The sequence below is a fragment of the Oncorhynchus nerka genome, linkage group LG9a (genome assembly GCF_034236695.1).
Source record: "Oncorhynchus nerka isolate Pitt River linkage group LG9a, Oner_Uvic_2.0, whole genome shotgun sequence".
Classification (NCBI taxonomy): Eukaryota; Metazoa; Chordata; class Actinopteri; order Salmoniformes; family Salmonidae; genus Oncorhynchus; species Oncorhynchus nerka.
In genome coordinates this window covers 30883981-30906054 of record NC_088404.1, presented here as the reverse complement: position 1 = coordinate 30906054, position 22074 = coordinate 30883981, and the positions used below count along the sequence as shown (strand labels likewise).

Sequence of the window (22074 nt, the reverse complement as noted above, 5' to 3'; positions counted from 1 at the left end):
GGAGCACAGTAGCAATGTGTGTGTATGTGTGTGTATGTGTGTGTAGGCAGGCGGCTCTGAGGCTCCAGCCCTGTGTTGAGAAGTGGGAGCACAGTAACGATGACGCCCCCTACTGGTTCGGCTATGACAGTCTTGGCCAGCTGCTGCAGCCAATCGGACGACCCGGCAAGATCCAGGACACCTGGGAGGAAGAGGAGCCAGCACCAAGAAACAACAAAAAGAAGAATTTGATAAAGGCCTGTGGAGAGGACTACGAATGAATACAGCATGAATACACACACAGTCCATGAAGATAAACAAATGCACAACGACTTAGTTTATACAGTACACACACACCGCCTCACAATCTACGGTAAATCAAATCCCTAACACATACACTGCACCTTACATTAACTCTAGCTCAGATATCAAGCAATGGAAAGGAATGGCCAAAGATTAATAACCAGAAAACAATATTTTGTATCTGAGAATCAATGCAGTATATACATTTATGCAGTATATACATTTATGCAAAGCTTCTGCATCATACTGTTTCAAAGCTTTCTTCTATGCATTGCAACACAGATGATTGAATTTCATAATTACATCAATTTTAGCTTGGAAATAATCATAAAAAAATAAATGTCCTCAATATGATTAGATTTATTTGTCATTGTCAACACTTTTCCCAGTTTTTTTTATTTGCAGGAAATTGATCCCCCCAAACCTATTTTGTACATTTTGCAGTTTCCACCCTGTGGTAAGAAAGTCTTAAGAGTTCTTCTTGCTTTGACTGTTGCACACACACTAACCACAGCAGTCTCTGAACTTCTCAAAAGTCCAGTTAGACTTCACGCTCAATACCTGACTGAATATGTGAGACCTGAATGTTGTTCAGTGTTTCAATCTAAGAGCTCTGCTGATGACCACAAAGACAATGACTGAACTAGCCTGGCTGCCAGCATGCCACTATATTTCTCGTGACAACAACAGTTGGCTAAAGCAGAAACATGACTGAGTTACCTCTACTAACCATGATCATGTGCTACAACTGTATATAGACATATAATATAGCCTGCAGTTTCCGTTATCACATATGTAGCATAGCCTTTACTTTCAGGCATGTTATTCACTTCTAAAACAATAGATTGAGAACAGAAATCAGTTGTAGACTGTTTGCTTGGGTAAGAAATTGGCACCCTTGATAAAGATGAGCAATAATAACTGAAGGGAAAGGGGGATACCTAGTCAGTTGTACAACTGAATGCCTTCAACTGAAATGTGTCTTCCGCATTTAACCCAACCCCTCTGAATCAGAGGTACAGGGGGGGCTGCCTTAATTGACATCCACGTCTTCGGCGCCAGGGAAACAATGGGTTAACTGCCTTGGTCAGGGGCAAAACAACACATTTTTCCATGTCATAAAATAAATCAAATACTGAGTAATATTTTGGGGGGAAATTAATGTTATACTAATACAATTTCTCAGAGAAAGATTTTGTTTAACAAGTAATAGTTTTCCTCAAAAGGGTAGGTGTCAAAATTATTGACACCTCTTATGAATAAAGTAGTCAAAAGTTTAGTATTTGGTCCCATATCCCTAGCACGCAATGACTACATCAAGCTTGTGACTCTACAATCTTTTTGGATGCATTTGCAGTTAGTTTTGGTTGTGTTTCAGATTATTTTGTGCCCAGAAGAAATTAATGGTAAAAAATGTGTCATTTTGGAGTCACTTTTATTATAAGTAAGAATATAATGTTTCTAAACACTTCTACATTAAATGTGGATGTTACCATGGTTACAGATAATCCTGAATGAATCGTGAATATTTATGGCTATTTGGATTTGGATTTATTATGGATCCAGAAGCTACTCTTCATGGGGTCCAGCAAAATTAAGGCAGTTTATACCATTTTTAAAACATTACAATACATTCACAGATTTCACCACACACTGTGTGCCCTCAGGCCCCTACTCCACCATTACCACATATCTACAGTACTAAATCCATGTGTATGTATATCGTGTGTGTGTGTGCCAATGTTTGTGTTCATCTGTTTTTTAAATATAATTTTACTGGTGGCATTAGTTACTTGATGTGGAATTGAGTTCCATGAATTCATGGCTCTATTTAGCACTGTGTGCCTCCCATAGTCTGTTATGGATTTGAGGACTGTGAAGAGACCTCTTGTGGCATGTCTTATACATGTGAATACCTCTCATAAATAAAAGTAGCGATGAAGTCCATCTCTCCTCCACTTCAACCAGGAGAGATTGACATGCATATTATTAATATTAGCTCTCTCTATACATTCAAGGGCCAGCCGTGCGGCTCTGTTCTGATCCAACTGCAATTTTCCTAAGTCCTTTTTTGTGGCACCTGACCACACGACTCAACGGTAGTCAAGGTGCGACAAAACTAGGGCCTGTAGGACCTGCCTTGTTGATAGTGTTGTTAAGAAGGCAGCGCATCGCTTTATTATAGACTTCTCCCCATCTTAGCTACTACTGCATCAATGTTTTGACTGTCACGATCGTCGTCATGGTGGAAAAGACCGGACCAAGGTGCAGCATTTATTTATAAATGTCGCCAACAAAACAAAGAATAAGGACACGACCGTGACACTTACTTCGACTATACAGGCCACTAACAAAGACAACTACCCACAACTAAGGTGGCAAAACAGGCTGCCTAAGTATGATTCCCAATCAGAGACAACGATAGACAGCTGTCCCTGATTGAGAACCATACCCGGCCAAAACATAGAAACAGAAAACATAGAAATAAAGAAACTAGAATGCCCACCCTAGTCACACCCTGGCGTAACCAAAATGGATAATAAAAGCCGCTCTATAGCCAGGGCGTGACATTGGCCATGACGGTTTACAATCTAGGGTTACTCCAAGCAGTTTAGTCATCTCATCTTGTTAAATTTTCACATTATTTATTACAAAAGTTAGTTGAGGTTAATGGTTTAGTGAGTGTTTTGTTCCAAATACAATGCTTTTAGTTTTAGAAATATTTAGGGCTAACTTATTCCTTGCCACCCACTCCGAAACTAACTGCAGCTCTTTGTTGAGTGTTGCAGTCATTTCCGTCACTGTAGTAGCTGACGTGTATAGTGTATAGTCATTCGCATACATAGAAACTCTGCCTTTACTCAAAGTTAGTGGCATGTCGTTAGTAAAGATTGAACAATTGTGGGCAGAGCTGAAAAAGTGTGCAAGCGAGGAGGCCTACAAACCTGACTCAGTTACACCAGCTCTGTCAGGAGGAATGGGCCAAAATTCACCCAACTTATTGTGGGAAGCTTGTGGAAGCCTACCTGAAATATTTGACCCAAGTAAAACATGTAAAGGCAATGCTACCAAATACTAATTGAGTGTATGTAAACTTCTGACCCACTGGGAATGTGATGAAAGAAATAAAAGATTATATAAATAATTCTCTCTATTATTATTCTGACATTTCACATTCTTAAAATAAGTGGTGATCGCAACTGACCTAACACAGGACATTTTTACTCTGATTAAATGTCAGGAATTACGAAAAACTGAGTATAAATGTATTTGGCTAAAACGAGTTTTATGTTAACTTATGAATTCAACTGTACACTATATATACAAAAGTATGTTGACACCCCTTCAAATGAGTGGATTCGGCTATTTCAGCCACACCCGTTGCTGACAAGTGTATAAAATCGAGCACACCGCCATGCAATCTCCATAGACAAATATTGGCAGTAGAATGGCCTTCCTGAAGAGCTATGTGACTTACAACGTGGAACCGTCATTGGATACCACCTGTCCAACAAGTCAGTTCATCAAATGTCTGCCCTGCTAGAGCTGCCCCAGTCAACTGTAAGGGCTGTTATTGTGAAGTGGAAACATCTAGGAGCAACAACAGCTCAGACGCGAAGTGGTAAGCCACACAAGCTCACAGAACGGGACTGTTGAGTGCTGAAGTATGTAAAAATCGTCTGTCCTTGTTTGCAACACTCACTAGCGAGTTCCAAACTGCCTCTGGAAGCAACGTCAACACAATAACTGTCGGGAGCTTCATGAAATGGGTTTCCATGGCCGAGCAACCGCACACAAGCCTAAGATTACCATGGTTTGTTGAGATCAGTATGGAAAAACTGGGCTGGCCTGCACAGAGCTCTGACCACAACCCCATTGAACAATTTTGGGATGAATTGGAACGCCGATTGCGAGCCAGGCCTAATCGCCCAACATCAGTGTCCGACCTCACTAATGCTCTTGTGGCTGAATGGAACAAGTCCCCCAGCAATGTTCCAACATCTAGTGGAAAACCTTTCCAGAAGAGTGGAGGCTGTTATAGCAGCAAAGGGGGGAACAACTCCATATTAATGCCCATGATTTTGGAATGAGATGTCCATATACTTTTGACCATGTAGTGTATGTTGCCCACGGATAGGCTAGGAGTTTCTAACTTTGAATTGATTGGTATCTAATCTTTTCACATCTATAAGAGCCTTGGGATATAGGTAAGGGGTTAAAGCATGTCATCACAGAAAGCTACATGAGGCCAGAACCATTTGACTTTGGGTGGGGCCATCATTATTTCTTATGCTCAGCTGTCTCCTCCTTATACTTGCATTCACAGAGGGAGAAGGGGCTCCGGCATTATAACAAGACGACGTGGCTGTAGTTTTAGTCACATAATCTTATTCATATTTATCTTGACAGTACAGCTTTAATCCCATTCATATTAATTTTGACTGCGTGCAGCACAGTTTCCACTCTCTGTCTTCAACCTTCAGGTATCACACTCCATCTTCTTGACACGCACATTGCCCTCTCCTTGAGTGGTGATGTAAAGGTCTGACACACACACACACAGAGTAGGACATGTGATATCTATCTGATCACTGGTTTTATAAGAGTTAGGGGAAGTGCTTGGTTACGGGTCATCAGATCAATGATGTAATTATGAGCATCAGCTGACAGTCTGATCCTAGTACAGTTAGTACAACTAAGAGCTATTCTCTGATTGGCCTACTTTGATTCATGATGCAAACAGTGGCTCTAAACTCATGGTTGAACATCACAAACCGAAACACTCAACACTTTTAATGGGAGTTGTCAGCTCAACTGTCACATTGTTGACTTTCTTGGACATGATAAACAGTTCCTTGTTTTGGTCATCGTAGAGAACCTGAAAGTTGTCTAGTTTGACGCCCTGATCTGCACTGGTACCGTGAATGGTGATGAAGGCCCGGTTCGCCTCGGGAAAAGCGTGCGGGTCTATACGTCGTATGGAGATGTTACATTGGCGCTGAACCCGCACTTTGCTAAAGGGGTTAACAACTAGAGTCCACTGCTTCGAGTGCTTATTCACCTCTTTCGTGGTTGAAGCGCAGGGAGAGGTCGAGAACATTTGGACATGCTGCCAGGGACCACCAACGTAAAAGTCAGAGACCGACACATTGGTTCGCAGAACAACATGGTCACCGACCATAAACAATCCTGAACATAAACATCGCACGAGGGGTGCTTACTGTGGAGTTGAGTAGAAATATGAAACCATTTGATGCGCTCCACGTCCTGCGGAAAGACAATACTATTTTGGTCAAGGACAGGTTCCAACCATAGACTGTAAAAGGTTCCAACTCCTTTACTAGGTAATCTTCTAGCCCTGGGGTGTAATCATTAGTCCAAACAGTTGCACGTTTCTTTTGGACACATTCATGTAAGTCCCTCCCAGTTTCGTTCAGTATGCTTCCGTTTTGAAACAGAATTGGTTAATGAATACGCCCTTGTCCTATCAAAAACGTCTAGTGAATGGGCCAGGAGGCTCACTAAAATATCTCTGGGTGTTTGGAAATGTAGTCCCAGATAATTGAAGGATGGCGTGAACATTGCCATCCAGTGGCTCATTTACCTGTTCGTTACTGCAGACTCATTGCCCTAAGACTTTCACTTTGTAAATGTTAATTAACTTAGTTCCAAATTAAGATGAACAAAGAAGACCTGAGATATTATCCCACTGCTGCCACCAATGTTGTGATTGAGAGGGAATCGCGGGATTTGGGACTATGGTTATAGGGTGCAGCCAGACCTCTTGGTAGAGACTGTTTGGCTTCTCACACAGAGAAGACACATTTGGATAGTGTGATAGTGTTTAGAGAAGTGTATATATAGTAGCAGGGGCGACCCGTCGTTCAGGGCAGCTGGGGCTCTGAACGCCACATTTATAGCTTGCCTGTTTTGCATTAATACATATCAGTTTGCAAACAATGTCAAAATATATATATAATTCAAATCAAATCCAATCCAAATCAAATTGAGCCGCATACAAAGTTGGTCTCTTTTGTTTTCTTGAATAAGGCAGCTCCAAAATGGAGGTGTTTCAGCATAGCTCAGTGCTTTCAATGGTGGTGGGGCAAGCCAGCAGAAAATATGGAGTGTTGGGCCGTGATTGGCTCAGTGTTCTGTCACTCATGGGGATACAACGTCACCGCTAAGTCTAAGGGTAAAGCAAAATAATTCTAGCCCCTTGGGTGCTGCCAAAGAGTTACATTAGAAGTGCCCATCCAAGAAGGCTCAAGGTCATTGGCCACAAATAAAATGAAGTCAAATCACATATCTACAGTAGCTTTGATTGGACTGAAAATCTTTGCTAGCAGTCATCATGAATAAAGGTGACAATCTACTGGCAAATCCTTTTTTAATCCTTGTCATAATGAAGAGAAATTACAGATAAAACGTATCAATGCTCATCGTCCATTACACAAGTTGGAAATCGCAAATTCAACAATGAATGGTTTGGGAGGAATCAGTGGCTAACTGCAAGCATTGCAAAGCAACCATTAGTCTGCTATTCAGTGGAGTGGCTGTGTGGTCCCATGTCTAAGATTAAGGGTCTCATTTCCGAGTTTAAAATGATAAACATTCAACATTGGCCATGCTGCCAATGGAGCATGATTTGCGATGCACTCAAAACAACTTAATTCGGAACTGCAAAATCTGACTTTAGTGAATTCAAGACAACTGGGAACTCGGGGAAAAATTAAGTATGACTGGGAAAATACGTTTTGAACTTTCATCTAACTCGGAATCTCTGCCTCTTTCTAGAGCTAGGACCTGAAGATCACTGACGTCATCATGATTCAACCTTTTTTTTATGCTTTCAAGTTCCCAGTCTTGAAAGCACCATTGTCACAGGCCGGCTCATAGCCTGTGGCAAAAATGAGGGGACGCGAACAACAGGTATAGGCCAATCAAAAAGGTTCTTTATTGTAAACCAAAACTATTAACTTTAAACAAAGAAAAAGGAATGAGGTGTGAAAGTATCATAATGTAAGGTGTATGTAAAGTGCAGGGATGCGTGAATCTGTGTGTGTGAATGACTGAGTGAAAACTATGCAAAGGAACAAACAAAACAGGATCAACTACAAAGGAACAAACAAAACAGGATCATACCTGGAGGAGCAGAGAGAGAGACAAGAGTGATTAGTGAAACAGTTTAAATACTTTGAGCCCAGGTGACTCCAATCACTAACGACCCTCTGCCTGCAGGAGGAACCGCCCCTGCACTGCAGAGAAGGAGCCGTGACACCATAAATCCAGAGAATGCTAGACTTTGATGACAAAGTATGATGACAGAATTCACAGACAGTGCCACCTTCCTGTTCAAGTGAGCACAGCACAACAAGGTGAGTCCAAAAATGTGAGTCCAACAATGTCTTGTATGCTGCTGCATAAATGATGTAATATGCCAGGGAGATATGTATACTGTAGCTAAGAAAGTAATACTAAGTGTATGTTGTGTAGTAAGCTGTTAGTAGCCCATGTGCCTCACCATAATAATTTGGTCTATTTTCACCTCTTAATTTCGCCTGCTGTTCTGACTTGGTGGTGCACATGTAGCCTGTAACCTGTTTTTGAGAGATGTAATCATTGAGTATTGTAAGAGATTTCTTTGTCTGCTTATATGACCCCTTTATTTATCCTATGGTTCTGACTTGGTGTACAGGGAGAACACTGTAAGAATGGCCCATGTTCTGAATTCTGTCACTGTACATTTCAAAAGTGCTGAATAAATAGTTTAGTTATATTGACTACATCCGTCCTAGCTCGCTCATTAATGTCTTAATTGAAATTACAGATTGCCTCTTATCTACTTGCTGTCCCCTTATGCCATAGTTTGAACATCTCAATTGTCAGTAGAAACCACATTTGTTTAAGCAAGTCAGCCATATCAGCTATGTTTTTTAAAAAGGCAATAAATGAGGCTGAATGAACTGTTTCGCTGCCAGACAAGGCTCTGCTGATAGCAAGGTGTAGCAGTGGTAAGGTGTTGTTACTGCTGTTGAGACTCTGCTGTTGGGACAGCTTTATATAGGCCCAAACAGTTTGTGTGCACCGTTTGTCACCGTTATAGTGCAATTCATGATTTGTTTAGTGTTGTGTAGTGTAGCTTTGCTGGCATGCATACCACTTTTTCTTTTTTTGCCCCACCAAGATTTACATGCTAAAATTCACACTGTATAGTAGGTATTTGAATCAGAAGATTAATAGGTATACTTCATTTCCTGGGCTTAGTTCAAACATGTTTGTATAGAAAGTCAAGAGACTGAACACATCAAAAAAGGAAATTAAGTTACGATTTTTTGACCGCATTACATTTTCTCCCGTAAAAATGACTGAGAATAAAAAAAAAACATTACAACAATCATCAATCATTCCAGTACAATGAAAAAGTCTTTCTACATCTTTTCATTGCAATAATATATGCCATTTAGCAGTGACTTTTATCCAAAGCGAGCTACAGCAATGCATGCATACATTTGATGTGGTCCTGGGAATCTAACCCACAACCCTGGCAGTGCAAGCGTCATTCTTTAACAGCTGAGCCATACAGGACCACCCTCTGAGTATTTTCCTTTCTCGTCACAGGCGAAAGACTTCTACGAAAACGCTTTCCAACAATACTTTCACACAGTAACCTTACATACCATAGATAATAAGGTATCTTATAATATATTACTTCAGGAACTCTACATCTTTTCCACAGATTAAAATTGTTCCATTTTGAATCCATAAAAAAGTGGTGTTTCATTTCAGAACACTATGTGGCAGTATTGTACCAACAAAGCAGGCTTTTCCAAAACCCAATGATAAAAATAATTCAATCCCTTCTGTGCAATTTTCACAAGTATGTGGTACATTTTCACAACGCTTAGTACAAATGTCAAAACAGATACTTAAAAAGGCAGTTTTTTCAAAACTCTAAGCACATTTTAAATTCCCTAAGTACAACACACAAAATAATTTAGTCAACTTAATCAATGTTTAATCTAGTAATACATGTTACATATTGCAATACATGTCCATAAAGTAATTGCTTTTCATAATGCAATGCTCACATTACTTTTGATATGATTGCCTTCTCATTTTATGAAATACATTTTACTATTACTCAATCCGACTGCTCTTATGAATTGATAATCACTTAACCGATTGGTAAACCGATAGATTTTACACTGGTTTGTCTACAACAGATTTTGAGAACTACATAATGGAAATGTATGTTTGTGATATATACTGTAATGATATGATATACTGTAATGTACTATTATGATGATAACTATTATGATTTTACTTCACTCTAGGTAAAAAAAAAAAGAATTCCCCTATACAGTACATGTATCCAAAATCGCTGGCCTCCTTTTGTGGGGGGGTTTCACACTGCTTTACTAAAATTGCATTGGCCAATACAGTACTGTAATTCAGTAATATATGCCATTTACGTAGCAGACGTTTTTATCTAAAGTGACTACAATACAGTAAAATACAATATATGATTTCGATACAGGAGGAAGGTGTATGATCACCATCCCCATGAGTGTCCACCCTCCTCCATGCCGTGGATGAGTCATGCATTGACATCAATCCAGACCTACGCTATCGTTCAAAAGTTTTAGAACGTCTATTCATTCAAGGGTTTTTCTTTATTTGTACTATTTTCTACATAGTAGAATAATAGTGAAGACATCAAAACTATGAAATAACACATATGGACTCATGTAGTAACCAGAAAAGTGTTAAACAAATCAAAATATATTGGAGATTTTAGATTTTGTCAAAAGTCACCCTTTGCCTTGATGACAGCTTTGCACACTCTCAACCAGCTTCACCTGGAATGCTTTTCCAACCGTCTTGAAGGAGTTCCCACATATGCTGAGCACTTGTTGGCTGTTTTTCCCTCACTCTGCAGTCCAACTCATCCCAAACCATCTCAATTTGATTGAGGACAGGGGACTGTGCAGACCAGATCATCTGATGCAGCACTCCATCACTCTCCTTCTTGATAAAATAGCCCATACACAGCATGGAGGTGTGTTGGGTCGTTGTCCTGTTGAAAAACAAATGATAGTCCCACTAAGCCCAAACCAGATTGGATGGCGTAACGCTGTGGTAACCATGCTGGTCAAGTGTGCCTTGAATTCTAAATAAATCACAGATCGTGTCACCAGAAAAGCACCCACACACCATAACACCTCCTCCATGCTTTACGATGGAAAATACACATGCGGAGATCATCAGTTCACCCACACCACGTCTCACAAAGACACAACGGTTGCAACCAAAAATCTACAAATTGGACTCCAGACCAAAGGACAAATTTCCACCGGTCTAATGTCTATTGCTCGTGTTTCTTGGCCCAAGCAAGTCTCTTCTTCTTATTGGTGTCCTTTAGTAGTGGTTTCTTTGCAGCAATTCGACCATGAATGCCTGATTCACAGTTTCCTCTGAACAGTTGATGTTGAGATGTGTCTGTTACTTGAACTCTGTGAAGCATTTATTTGGGCTGCAATATCTGAGGCTGGTAACTCTAATGAACTTATCCTCTGCAACAGAGATAACTCTGGGTCTTCCATTCCTGTGGCGGTCCTCATGAGAGCCAGTTTCATCATAGCGCTTGATGGTTTTTGCGACTGCACTTGAAGAAACTTAAACAGTTCTAGACATTTTTCCGTATTAACTGACCTTCATGTCTTAAAGTAATGATTGACTGTTGTTACTCTTTGCTTATTTGAGCTGTTCTTGATATAATATGGACTTGGTCTTTTACCAAATAGGGCTATCTTCTGTATACCTTGTCACAACACAACTGATTGGCTCAAATGCATTAAGAAGGAAGGAAATTCCACAAATTAACTTTTACGTAGGCACAGCAGTGAATTGAAATGCATTCCAGGTGACTACCTCATGAAGCTGGTTGAGAGAATGCCAAGAGTGTGCAAAGCTGTCATCAAGGCAAAGGGTGGCTATTTGAAGAATCTCAAATATAAAATATATTTTGATTTGTTTAACACTTTTTTTGGTTACTACATGATTCCATATGTGTTATTAAATAGTTTTGATGTCTTTACTATTACTCTACAATGTAGAAAATTGTAAAATAAAGAAAAACCCCGGAATGAGTAGGTGTTCTAAAACTTTTGACCGGTAGTGTATGTCAGGCTTATATTCGCCAGGGCAAAAGGTTTTTTCCCATGTGGATTAACTGTGGATTAACAATGACGACATTTACTGGGATGTCAATGAGAACCTTTGGCCAAACGTTCAAGGCATCCTTGATGCAAACTAGTCTATGTTAAATGTCATGTTATTTTAATGAATTGAATTTGTTTAATTTGATTACAGTACACCTAAACTCAGCAAAAACAATAAACGTCCTCTCACTGTCACCTGGGTTTATGTTCAGCAAACTGAACATGTGTAAATATTTGTATGAACATAATATTCAACAACTGAGACATAAACTGAACAAGTTCCACAGACATGTGACTAACAGAAATTGAATAATGTGTCCCTGAACAAAGGGGGGGGGGGGGGGGGGGGTCAAAATCAAAAGTAACAGTCAGTATCTGGTGTGGCCACCAGCTGTATGAAGTACTGCAGTGCATCTCCTCCTCATGGACTGCACCATACTTGCCAGTTCTTGCTGTGAGATGTTACCCCACTCTTACACCAAGGCACCTGCAAGTTCCTGGACATTTCTGGGGGGAATGGCCCTAGCCCTCACCCTCCAATCCAACAGGTCCCAGACGTGCTCAATGGGACTGAGATCCGGGCTCTTCGCTGGCCATGGTATAACACTGACATTCCTGTCTTGCAGGAAATCACACACAGAATGAGCAGTATGGCTGGTGGCATTGTCATGCTGAAGGGCATGTCAGGATGAGCCTGCAGGAAGGGTACCACCTGAGGGAGGAAGATGTCTTCCCTATAACGCACAGCGTTGAGATTGCCTGCAATGACAACAAGCTCAGTCCGATGATGCTGTGACACACCGCCCCAGACCATGACGGACCCTCTGTGTAACGCTCATTCCTTCGAAGATAAACGTGAATCCGACCATCACCCCTGGTGAGACAAAACCGTGACTGGTCAGTGAAGAGCACTTTTTGCCAGTCCTGTCTGGTCCAGCGACGGTGGGTTTGTGCCCATAGGCGACGATGTTGCCGGTGATGTCTGGTGAGGACCTGCCTTACAACAGGCCTACAAGCCCTCAGTCCACCCTCTCTGAGCACTGATGGAGGGATTGTGCATTCCTGGTGTAACTCGGAAAGTTGTTGTTGCCATTCTGTACCTGTCCCGCAGGTGTGACGTTCGGATGTACCGATACTGTGCAGGTGTTGTTACACGTGGTCTGCCATTGCGAAGACGATCAGCTGTCCGTCCTGTCTCCCTGTAGCGCCGTCTTAGGCGTCTCACAGTACAGACATTGCAATTTATTTCCCTGGCCACATCTGCAGACCTCATGTCTCCTTGCAGCATGCCCAAGACACGTTCACGCAGATGAGCAATACCCTGGGCATCTTTCTTTTGGTGTTTTTCAGAGTCAGTAGAAAGGCCTCTTTTAGTGTCCTAAGTTTTCATAACTGTGACCTTAATTACCTACCGTCTGTAAGCTGTTTGTGTCTTAACGACCGTTCCACAGGTGCATGTTCATTCATTGTTTGAACAAGCATGGGAAACAGTGTTTAAAGCCTTTACAATGAAGATCTGTGAAGTTATTTGGATTTTTACCAATTATGTTTAAAAGAGAGGGTCCTGAAAAAGAGACGTTTCTTTTTTTGCCGAGTTTATGTTGTAATTGTAGCTGAACAATATATTTATTTTTTGCATCAATGATTTTGAAAGTTGATCACACTTTTGATCACACATTGGATAGAAATGATGGAAATTCAATTTTTTTGTAAATTGTGATGGGTAGTGCAAATGTATTACCTTCTGCTAAAACAGTGTAACCTACTGTAATTTACAGTACTGTAGCATATTACATTCAAAGGGCAATTTTGGACCATGTATCTTGCATATTTTGCTATTTAATTAACTGGTTGTTAAAACAACTAAATTGAGAAGATATCATTATGTTGTATTTTGGTGATTAAATCAATGTTATCATGGTATTTCACTGTAAACTTATATTTTGGCTCAATGGTTGTGTGGTGAAAGATGTCTCCGAACAAAATGAATGCAAAATAAAAGGTTTTGAATAAAATACTTGCTGTGTTTATATGTATTAGCAGTTTGGAGTTTTGTTCAAAATTTTTAGAAAATGTACCACATTCTTGAGAAAATAGCACCAAAGCGATTGGGGGAAAAAACTGTGTCAAGAAATCAAGAAGATGTAGGGGTTGACCCACTATAATATTTCAAAGAGTACATAAGATACAATATATTCAAACTGCTTGTTAAATAACAACCACTATAAACACCCAAAATAGGAAACAGCAGTACAATCTGAATGTCTGCATTTGCACATTAATAAACAGTGCTCCTCCCAAAAAAATACATATGTTTCCTGTTTATGTCGCGGACCCATTGAAAAATTGCTGAGGCCTTATAGGGTTTCCCAGCCCCGCTGTTTGACAATTGCAACAGCTGAGTACGCCAAACGAAGAGCCAGCTGTCTAGCTCACTTTGCATAGCCTCTCGGCCTGATCATCATTCTGACAGTCTTGAAAGATTGTCTGTCATTGGTTGGGTAGTACTCTGTAGATATATTATGCCACGTCCCCCAGTAGATCCCGTTCCTCACCCCTTTGTACTTTCCCACATAATATCTCCCATTGAGATTGGCAGCCATGCAGGCATCAAACCACCAGCCTGAGTCGTAGTACGCCCCACAGTTCCCTGAAGGGTAGCGGTCATAGTCCCTGTCAGGAGTCGTAAAGAACCTGTTGTTGTGGTTGTAACTCTTGCTGAATTGAAGTGCATCTCCCGCCGTGCCCGAGTACCCACCCACAGACAGGCGGTACCGCAGCCGTTCGCCAGCCACACGGAAGAGCCTGTACTCTGCGTACTCCCTCACTCTGTTAAAGTCTTCCAGCTCCACCCGGAGGACCATCTCCCTGTGTCGGGTCAGGAGATGGATGTGGTCATTGCCCAGCCAGAACTCCCCAGCCCTCATGTTACCGAAGCCCGTCCGGTATTCAGCCCATGTCCTGTTGAAGTTCACACTGCCGTCCTGACGGAGCTGAATGATGGTCCACCCTCCATCATGAGACTCCATGTCACAGAACACTGCGATGGTTACATTCTTAGGGTCAGGGGTCACTTGGTAGACCCCACTGTTCCTTTCCCCCTTGGCCATGTGGTCAGAGCAGTCTCTGGGTGCCATGGTAACTGTTGAGTGGAAGGATAATGAATGAGAAAATAAGCTTAGAGTAGTCCGTCATCCTTTCTGAAAAAAGGTGCTTTGGTGCGTAACACAAACACAAATGTTCTTACTGTAGGCCTTTCTTACTATAGGCCTTACTCTAGGCCTTTCTTACTATAGGCCTTACTGTAGTCCTTTCTTACTATAGGCCTGGCTGTAGGCCTACGTTCGGTCATTTCCTGCAGTCAATGACCGAACGTGCCTGATTTGGCCTCATGCGTGGAATGTTTAAAAAAATCAATTTAAACAGACAAAAATGCTATGTCAAAAAGTGTAGTTATATTTCAGTCTTCTGTGATGTATATACAGTGTAATATTGGAATGTAAACTCAAAATGTAATGCATTTCAACTCTATATCTGACATGGTACAGGTGTCTGATTTTTTTTAAGCCCATAACCATGTGTGTGAGGTGTATACCTTTGTTTTATGTTTTCACTGGTCTTTGAAGGATCAACCAGGAGTAGAAAGAACAAAATGGTAAACAAGGAAAACACCAATCATATTTAACAGCCCTTGTTATTCAAAAGGTTTTGAATACCTTTGCAATGAGTGTCAATAGAACTTTATAATTTATCTTAACCACTGAGGATAGCAATAGGGTTTTCGTGGACAGTATTCTGAATTTTTATTTGCCATATTTCTTTAGCTTGATCATATAAAGTATGATACACATTTTTTTATCTTCCTATTAATAAGTCAGCACATTTGCTATCTACTATAGCCTACCTGGTAACAAATGGTACATAATATGTTTTGATATGGCTTGATTCTGTGAACCCTTAAAGATTGACTTTCAGTTTATTTGTATTTTTACAGGAACAGTGCACATGAACCAACGTTAAGTTCAAACTACACTGTATGTATTCGTCAACTGCAATGCAATTATCATAACCCATTTAAATAGCAGACAATAGCAGGTCAAGTCAAATTGATTTATCTTACCTCCTGGTGAAATCTGTGCAGGGTTTTGAGGCTGGTTCCCTGTTCTGTCAGTCTTGCTGCCTACCTGGTCCTTCTCTGTGAGCAGGACCTTTGGGTGCCCTCCTTGTAAAACCTTTGGCCCACTTGTGTCCTTTGTGTCATTCAGACTAGCAGATACCCGGCTGGTCTTCACACGAAGTGCTCTCACACTGGGGGTGGAAGACTCAAGTATGGGGCTGGGGGTAGAGGACTCAGGGTTGGTGGTAGTTGGACTATGGTTAGAGTTGGCCAATGGGATGGGTTTAGTAGTGGATGTTTTGGGGCTAGGGTTTATACTAATCTGTTGGCTTGAGCTGGTCTTACGTTTTAGACTGGCAATAGTAGTGGTAATTGTGCCAGGGCTAGTGGTTGTTTTCCGGCTAGTGTTAAAGATGTTTTTTGAGCTAGAGCTGAGAGTAGTTTGTTGGTTAGGTCTTGTAGTTCTTGAGCCAGGGATTGCGGTCATTTGTGGGCTGGGGTCAGTCGTGGTCCTTTGGCTTGAGGTACTAGATGTCTTGGGGCTAGGTGTGGGAGAAGTGGTCCTTTGACCTTGGGTGGTGGTTTTGGACCAGGGCTTTGGAGCAGTTCTGGGCTTCAGGACAGGTTTAAGTTTTGGTCCCGGTTTATGTCTTGGACCTGGAATAGGGCTTGGGCCTGGCTTGAGCTTTTGGTCTGGTTTGGGTTTTAGGCCAGGTTTGGATTTAATGCTAAGTCTGGGGATTGTTGAGCTGGGTTCAGGATGTTGTGCAGAATTTGTCTCTGGACTGATGCTGGTACTGGGGGTCCTTGAGCTGAGGCTAGTGAATCTGGTCATTGAGCTGGGGCTAGGGGTGGTTTTGGTTTGGTGTAGTGTGATGATGCTTGAGCTGAAAGAGCCTGTCCAGATCCTTGAACTGGTGATCTTTGAGCTAGAGCTAGTGGTGGTTGATGGAGATTGACTTGGTGTGGTTCTGCTGAGACTGCCTGGACTGGGGGTAAAGCTAATCCCTGTGCTGGAGCTGGTAGTCCTGGAGCTTGGACTGGTGGTCTTTGGGGTGAGGCTAGTGTTGGTGTCTGGAGTTGAGCCAGGTTTGGAGGAGCTGGTTGGACTGGGTGGTCTGGGCTTAAAGGCAGGTTTGAGCTTTGGTCCAGGTTTGGGTCTGGGTCCTGGAATTGTTATTGTGCCTGGTTTGGGCTTTAAGCCGGGTCTGCGAGTCCACCAGGACCCAATTCTGGATCTTGGATGGGTGATCTTTGAGCTAGGTCTAGCGGAGGTAGTAGTTCCTGGAGTTGGGGTACTGCTACTGCTGTGGTTGGCCCCAGGCCCGGAACTAGTGGTCTTGTAACTTGGGTTAGTTATCTTTGGGGTGGTGCCTGGAGAGTGGCCCAGTGTGGTGCTACTTTGGCTTGTCGTCATGGTCTGACGACTGTGGCTTCTGATCCCAGGGCTGAGGCTAGTGGTGGGGGTTAAAGTTGCATCATTTATGTAACTGGTCTTTGGATTGAAGCTGGTTGGGCTGGGTGGTCTGGGCTTTAAGATGAGCTTTGATTGTGGTCTAGGTTTAGTCCTTAAGCCTGGAATAGGCTTTGGGCCTGGTTTGGGCTGTAGTTCAGGTTTTAGGCCGGGTTTGGGCTGTAGGTCAGGTCTGGGCTGCAGGCCAGGTCGGGGCTTAATCCTAGGTCTGGTAGTCGTTGTGTTGGGTTCAGGGTTTTGGACATATGTCCTCTCAGGGCTGGAGCTAGTACTAGTGGACCTTAAGCTGAGAGAAGTGAAGCCAGTCCTTGGGCTGGGGCTTGTGGTGGTTGTTGTTTCTGGAGTTGAACTTGAGCTGGAAGTGCTGGCCTGGATGCTTGAACTGATGGTCTGTGGGCTAAGGTTAATGGTGGTGGCTGGAAGAGAACCAGTTCTGGGATTGGCCTCTGGAATGGAGCTGGAGGAGCCAGTTGGACTTGATGGTCTGAGCTTCAGGACAGGCTTTGGTTTTGATCCAGGTTTGGGGCTGGGGCCTGGAATAGGCCTTGTGCCTGGTTTTGGCTTTAGGTCAGGTCTGGGGGTCCACCGGGACCCAATTCTGGAGCTTGGACTGGTAATCCTTGGGCTAGGTCTAGCAGTGGTTGTAGTTCCTGGAGTTGAGCTACTGCTACTGCTGGCCACAGGGCTGGAACTAGTGGTCCTGTAGCTTGGGCTGGTAATCTTTGAGCTAGGACTAGTGGTGGTGGCTGAAGAGTGTCCCGGCATGGTGCTGATTTGGCTGGTACTTGTCTTAGTGGACTGTAGACTGGGTCTTGTAAAGCTGATTGCAGGGCTAAGGCTACAAGTAGGGGTTGAAGTTGAGCCAGTTCTGAGAGTGGTCTTAGAGTTGAAGCTGGACGAGCTGGTTGGGCTGGGCTTTAGAACAGGCCTTTGTTTTGGTCCAGGTTTAGGTCTTAGGCCTGGAATAGGCTTTTGGCCTGGTTTAGGTTTTAGTTTAGGTTTAGTGCTGAGTCCTGTTGTTGTTTTTGTCCTTGTCCATGCAGGGCTGGAGCTGGTGGTGGTGGTCCATGAGCTGAGGCTAGTGAAGCTGGAGGCGCTAGTTGGGCTGGGTGGTCTGGACTTAAGTCTGGGTCTGATGGCCTGTTTAGCTTGGTTGGGCTTGTGCTTCTGGACAGGTCTGTTTCTTGGGCTAGTAGTCGTTTTTGATGAGCTGGTGGTTGTTTGGTTTGTGCTTGTTGTGATACTTGGGCTGGTTCTGGCAGTCCTGTAGCTGGTGCCTGAACTTGGGGTTGTGATGGGGTCAGACCTGGTGGTTCCCTGGTGAGGTAAAGAGGAGATGGTCCTTTGACTGGAGCTTGTGTTAAGGCTTGAGCTTGTCCTTGTGCTGGAGATGGAGGAAGATCTGGGGCTAGAGGTTGAGCTGGAGGAAGGACTTGAAATATATCCACGGCTGGTGTCTGAGCTAGATCTTGGGCTGGGATTGGTGGCAGGTCTAGGGATGGAGTTTGATTTTTGATCTGGTCCTGAGGAGTCAGGTCTGGGGATTGAGTCATGTTTAAAACCAGTGCTTGGGCTGGGTGAGGTTGTGTCCTGATCATCTGTCATCACCAGTCCTATGCTGTCTCTCTGCACACTTTGGACAGTTTTTTCTACCTCTTTCTCTATCTTCTTCCCGGTCTCTTCTTGATCACTTTCTTTCTTTTCTTGATCACTCTCTTTCTTTTTCTCATTCTTTATCTCCTTCCCTTGCCAAGGATGTTGACTCTGCCTCTCATTCTCCATCTTCCTCTCCCTCTCTATCACCACCTGATGTTCTTCCTTCTTCTGGATCTCTTCTCTATTTCCCCTCCCTCTCTCCTTCTCTTTCTCTTTATCCCCCTCACGCTTTCTCTCAGTCTCCAGCTCCTTCTTCCTTACCTTATCCCCCTGACTCTCCTTCTCAGTTTGCAGCTTTGTTTCCCATAACCTATCTCTTTCATTTTCACTCCCCCTGTCTATCTCACCCCCTCTCCCCCTCTCCCCTTCTAAAATGCTCTCTTTCTCCATCTCTGTCTCCCTGTCCTCCTCTTCCTCTCTCTTAGTCTCATCCTCTATTTTTCTCTCCCTCTCTATCTCCCATTCCCTGTTTTCCTCCCTATCGCTCTCCTTTTCCCTTTCCCATTCGTTCTCACACCCTTTGTCCCGTTCTCTCTTTCTCTCCTCTACAATATTTATCTCATTCTCCATGGCCCTTTCTTCCACTCTGTCCTTCTCCATCTCCATCTTCCTTTCTCTGCCCCCTTGTCTCTCTGACTTCTTCTCCCCCTCTTTCTCCTTCTCCCTCTCTCTGTCTCCCAATCTCACCTTCTCCTTCTCTTCTTTCTCCTTCTCCCTCTTTCTGTCCCCCAGCCTCTCTCGCTCTCTCTCCCTCTGGCTCATCTTGCACTCCATGCAGGCTCTCTTCAGCTGCTCCACAGTCTCCTTTAGCCTTTGCACCTCCTTCACCGTCCTCTCCAACTCCCTGAGCTGCCAGGGCAGCATGATGTCCAGCGGAGGCAAGATAAATCGGTAGGGGCATGCTTCCTCTTCTATCCCCTCTCCCCCACACTTCCCTGCAGGCTTTAGAGTTACTAGGCAGCTCCCAGATTCTGTACCCAACTGGAAGTTTCCCTCGCTGGGGTTTGCATAGTTCCCAGGGGTCATGGAGATGGCCAGCAGGGCTCCGCACACGTAAAGCACAGCTAACCCCATCGCTATCCTGAGTTATAAGAATGATGAGAGGGTGAGAGGGTGAAAGCCCCACCTCGGTGTGTGGGAAGCTGTGACAGAGAGAGGGAGGGAGGAAAGTAGGGGAATAAGGAGGAGGGGGCTGAGGGATTTCTTAAGAGTGGTGTCTGCATATGTGAGAGGGATGGAGAAAGAGAGAGAGAAAAAAACGGAATGGACGTGAGGGATAAAGAATTGGGCGTCCACTTCAAGGGGGTATCCATGTCTGTGAGAGAGACAGGAAAGGAGAAGGGAAAGAGTTTTGGGGGATTAAAGTAGTCTTTGGTTGCTTCAGCATGTCACCAAACAAACAGGTACAGAGCTAAATCGGTCCTAAAAAGAACAAGGCACGGAAAATGTTTAAAAGTGAAAGGCATTAATACAGCATATTGTAATCCCTATTATTATTTTCCACATGGTCTTTAACGTAATGAAAACATCTAATGAGGGCCATTCGCAACGGATTCTCACTCCATGCTGTAATGATAAGCACACATTGTTTTCTTTCCTTGTGTATCACTTCTGTGAATATGCATATGTGACAGTTGCTTTGGCTGGCATTTACCCATGCTTCCTGACAATAGGGCTGACACACATGTGAATGACAGATGAGACAGGTCCAAATATACATTTAAAGCACAACTTTGTCAGATCCTGGGCGGTAGACAAATGTTTGTTGCATTACTGTTCATTAATACTATATCTCATATCTTTCTGTCTTCGGTTCTCTCAGGCTTCAAAGAAATTGCAGGCAAGAATTGCTCTTCACATATTTATCCCAGAGGGTTTGTGGTTGCTAAATACAGTGTATGGGTAATGATTTGTCTTAGTTAGAAGAATTCTAGGCCAATTATTACACATTCTATTCATGGAAATAAAAGAGTTTTATTGCCTTTGGAATGTGAAATACAATACTGTACTTCAGATTTTTGTTTAAAAATAAATATGGAAAAACAATACATTTTGGGACGGTTTACTGGTCCAAGATTAAGCCAATTTCTGAAGATTCAACATTGAGCTTTATAGTCCAGGAGTAGGTTTTCCCTGGACCTGAGAAGCCGGCCCGTTGGGTAGAGTTTCACCACATTTAAAGTCCCAGTTTATCCCCTGGTGACAACACAACAATTACTTTGCATCTCCCTCTTTGCTCTCACTGACCTCTGCTCTGCTATTTGATGATGGAGAGGATGCTTCTCAGATGTGTTTCAGCAAAGACAACCAGAAGTTGTATTTTCCTTTTGTTTGACAGGGACAGTGTGATGGTGTGGAGAGACATTGAGGGATGTAGGGAAAAGAGAAGGAGTATCTGAGGATATCACAGGCTCATGCGTCAAATGATAGTGATGAATTAATGTGTTAAAAAACATACTTTTTTGGTGGTGTCACTATTTCTTGCCATGTAATCAACCTCCAATCCTATGTATCACTTATTATAGTGATTGAATGCAACAACAGGATTTGAACCATTGCACTACAGCACACTGCAGTGGTGTAAAATACTTAAGTAAAAATACTTTAAAGTACTATTTAAGTCATTTTTTGGGTGTCTGTAGTTTCCTTAACTAATTATATTTTTGACAACTTTTACTTTTACTTCTCTACATTCCTAGAGAAAATAATGTACTTTTTACTCCATACATTCCCCTGACACTCAAAAGTACTCGTTACATTTTGAATTCTTAGCAGGACAGGACAATAGTCCAATTCACGCACTTATCTAAGAGAACATCCCTGGTCATTCCTACTGCCTCTGATCTGGCAGACTCACTAAACACACATGCTTGGTTTGTAAATCATGTCTGAGTGTTAGATTGTGCCCTTGGCTAAACATAAATAAAACAAAAACTAGAAAATGGTGCCGTCTGGTTTGCTTAATATAAGGAATTTGAAATGATTTATACTTTTACTTTTGATACTTAACTATATTTTAGTAATTAAATTTACTTTCGATACTTAAGTATATGTAAAACCAAATACTTTGAGACGTTTACTAAAGTTGTATTTTACTGGGTGACTTTCACTTTCACTTGAGTCATTTTCTATTCAGGTATCTTTACTTTTCTGACATTTGGGCACTTTTTCCACCACTGCCTTCCTGTTCCATAAAGGTTTACTCCTCTTCACTGATGCTGTAGTACATTTCAAATAAACAACTATACATAAAAGGGTTGCTTGGCCGCATTCTCTCTTTCAAAGTGGCCATGACAAGGACACAAACCAGGACCAGTTAT

At 42.5% G+C, this 22074-nt stretch overlaps 2 protein-coding genes across 2 annotated transcripts in view; one reads left to right on the top strand and one right to left on the bottom strand.

Moving 5' to 3' along the window:
* fbxl13 (F-box and leucine-rich repeat protein 13) overlaps positions 1-636 on the top strand; it is a 29030-nt gene extending 28394 nt beyond the window's left edge. Inside the window, exon 21 of the mRNA XM_029668926.2 lies at positions 47-636. Within this exon, the coding sequence (XP_029524786.2) occupies positions 47-260 (214 nt within the window). The 3' untranslated portion in view covers positions 261-636. The remainder of the gene's footprint in view (positions 1-46) is intronic.
* Positions 637-11391: 10755 nt separating this feature from the next.
* LOC115134861 (serine/arginine repetitive matrix protein 2-like) lies at positions 11392-19948 on the bottom strand. Its single transcript, XM_065022145.1, has 2 exons — positions 15628-19948; positions 11392-14649 (listed from the first exon to the last, which is right to left on the bottom strand). Exons 1-2 carry the CDS (start codon positions 19826-19828, stop codon positions 13940-13942), a joined length of 4911 nt encoding a protein of 1636 aa, XP_064878217.1. The 5' UTR covers positions 19829-19948; the 3' UTR covers positions 11392-13939.
* Between the last annotated feature and the right edge of the window lie 2126 nt (positions 19949-22074).

What these genes read in the sequence shown, in the direction of transcription:
- LOC115134861 (XM_065022145.1), bottom strand. Translation starts at nt 19,828, where the DNA reads ATGGGGTTAGCTGTGCTTTACGTGTGCGGAGCCCTGCTGGCCATCTCC. An exon ending in TGCACAGATTTCACCAGGAG is followed by an intron (nt 14,650 to 15,627) that starts GTAAGATAAATC and finishes TCCACTCAACAG; the next exon opens with TTACCATGGCACCCAGAGAC.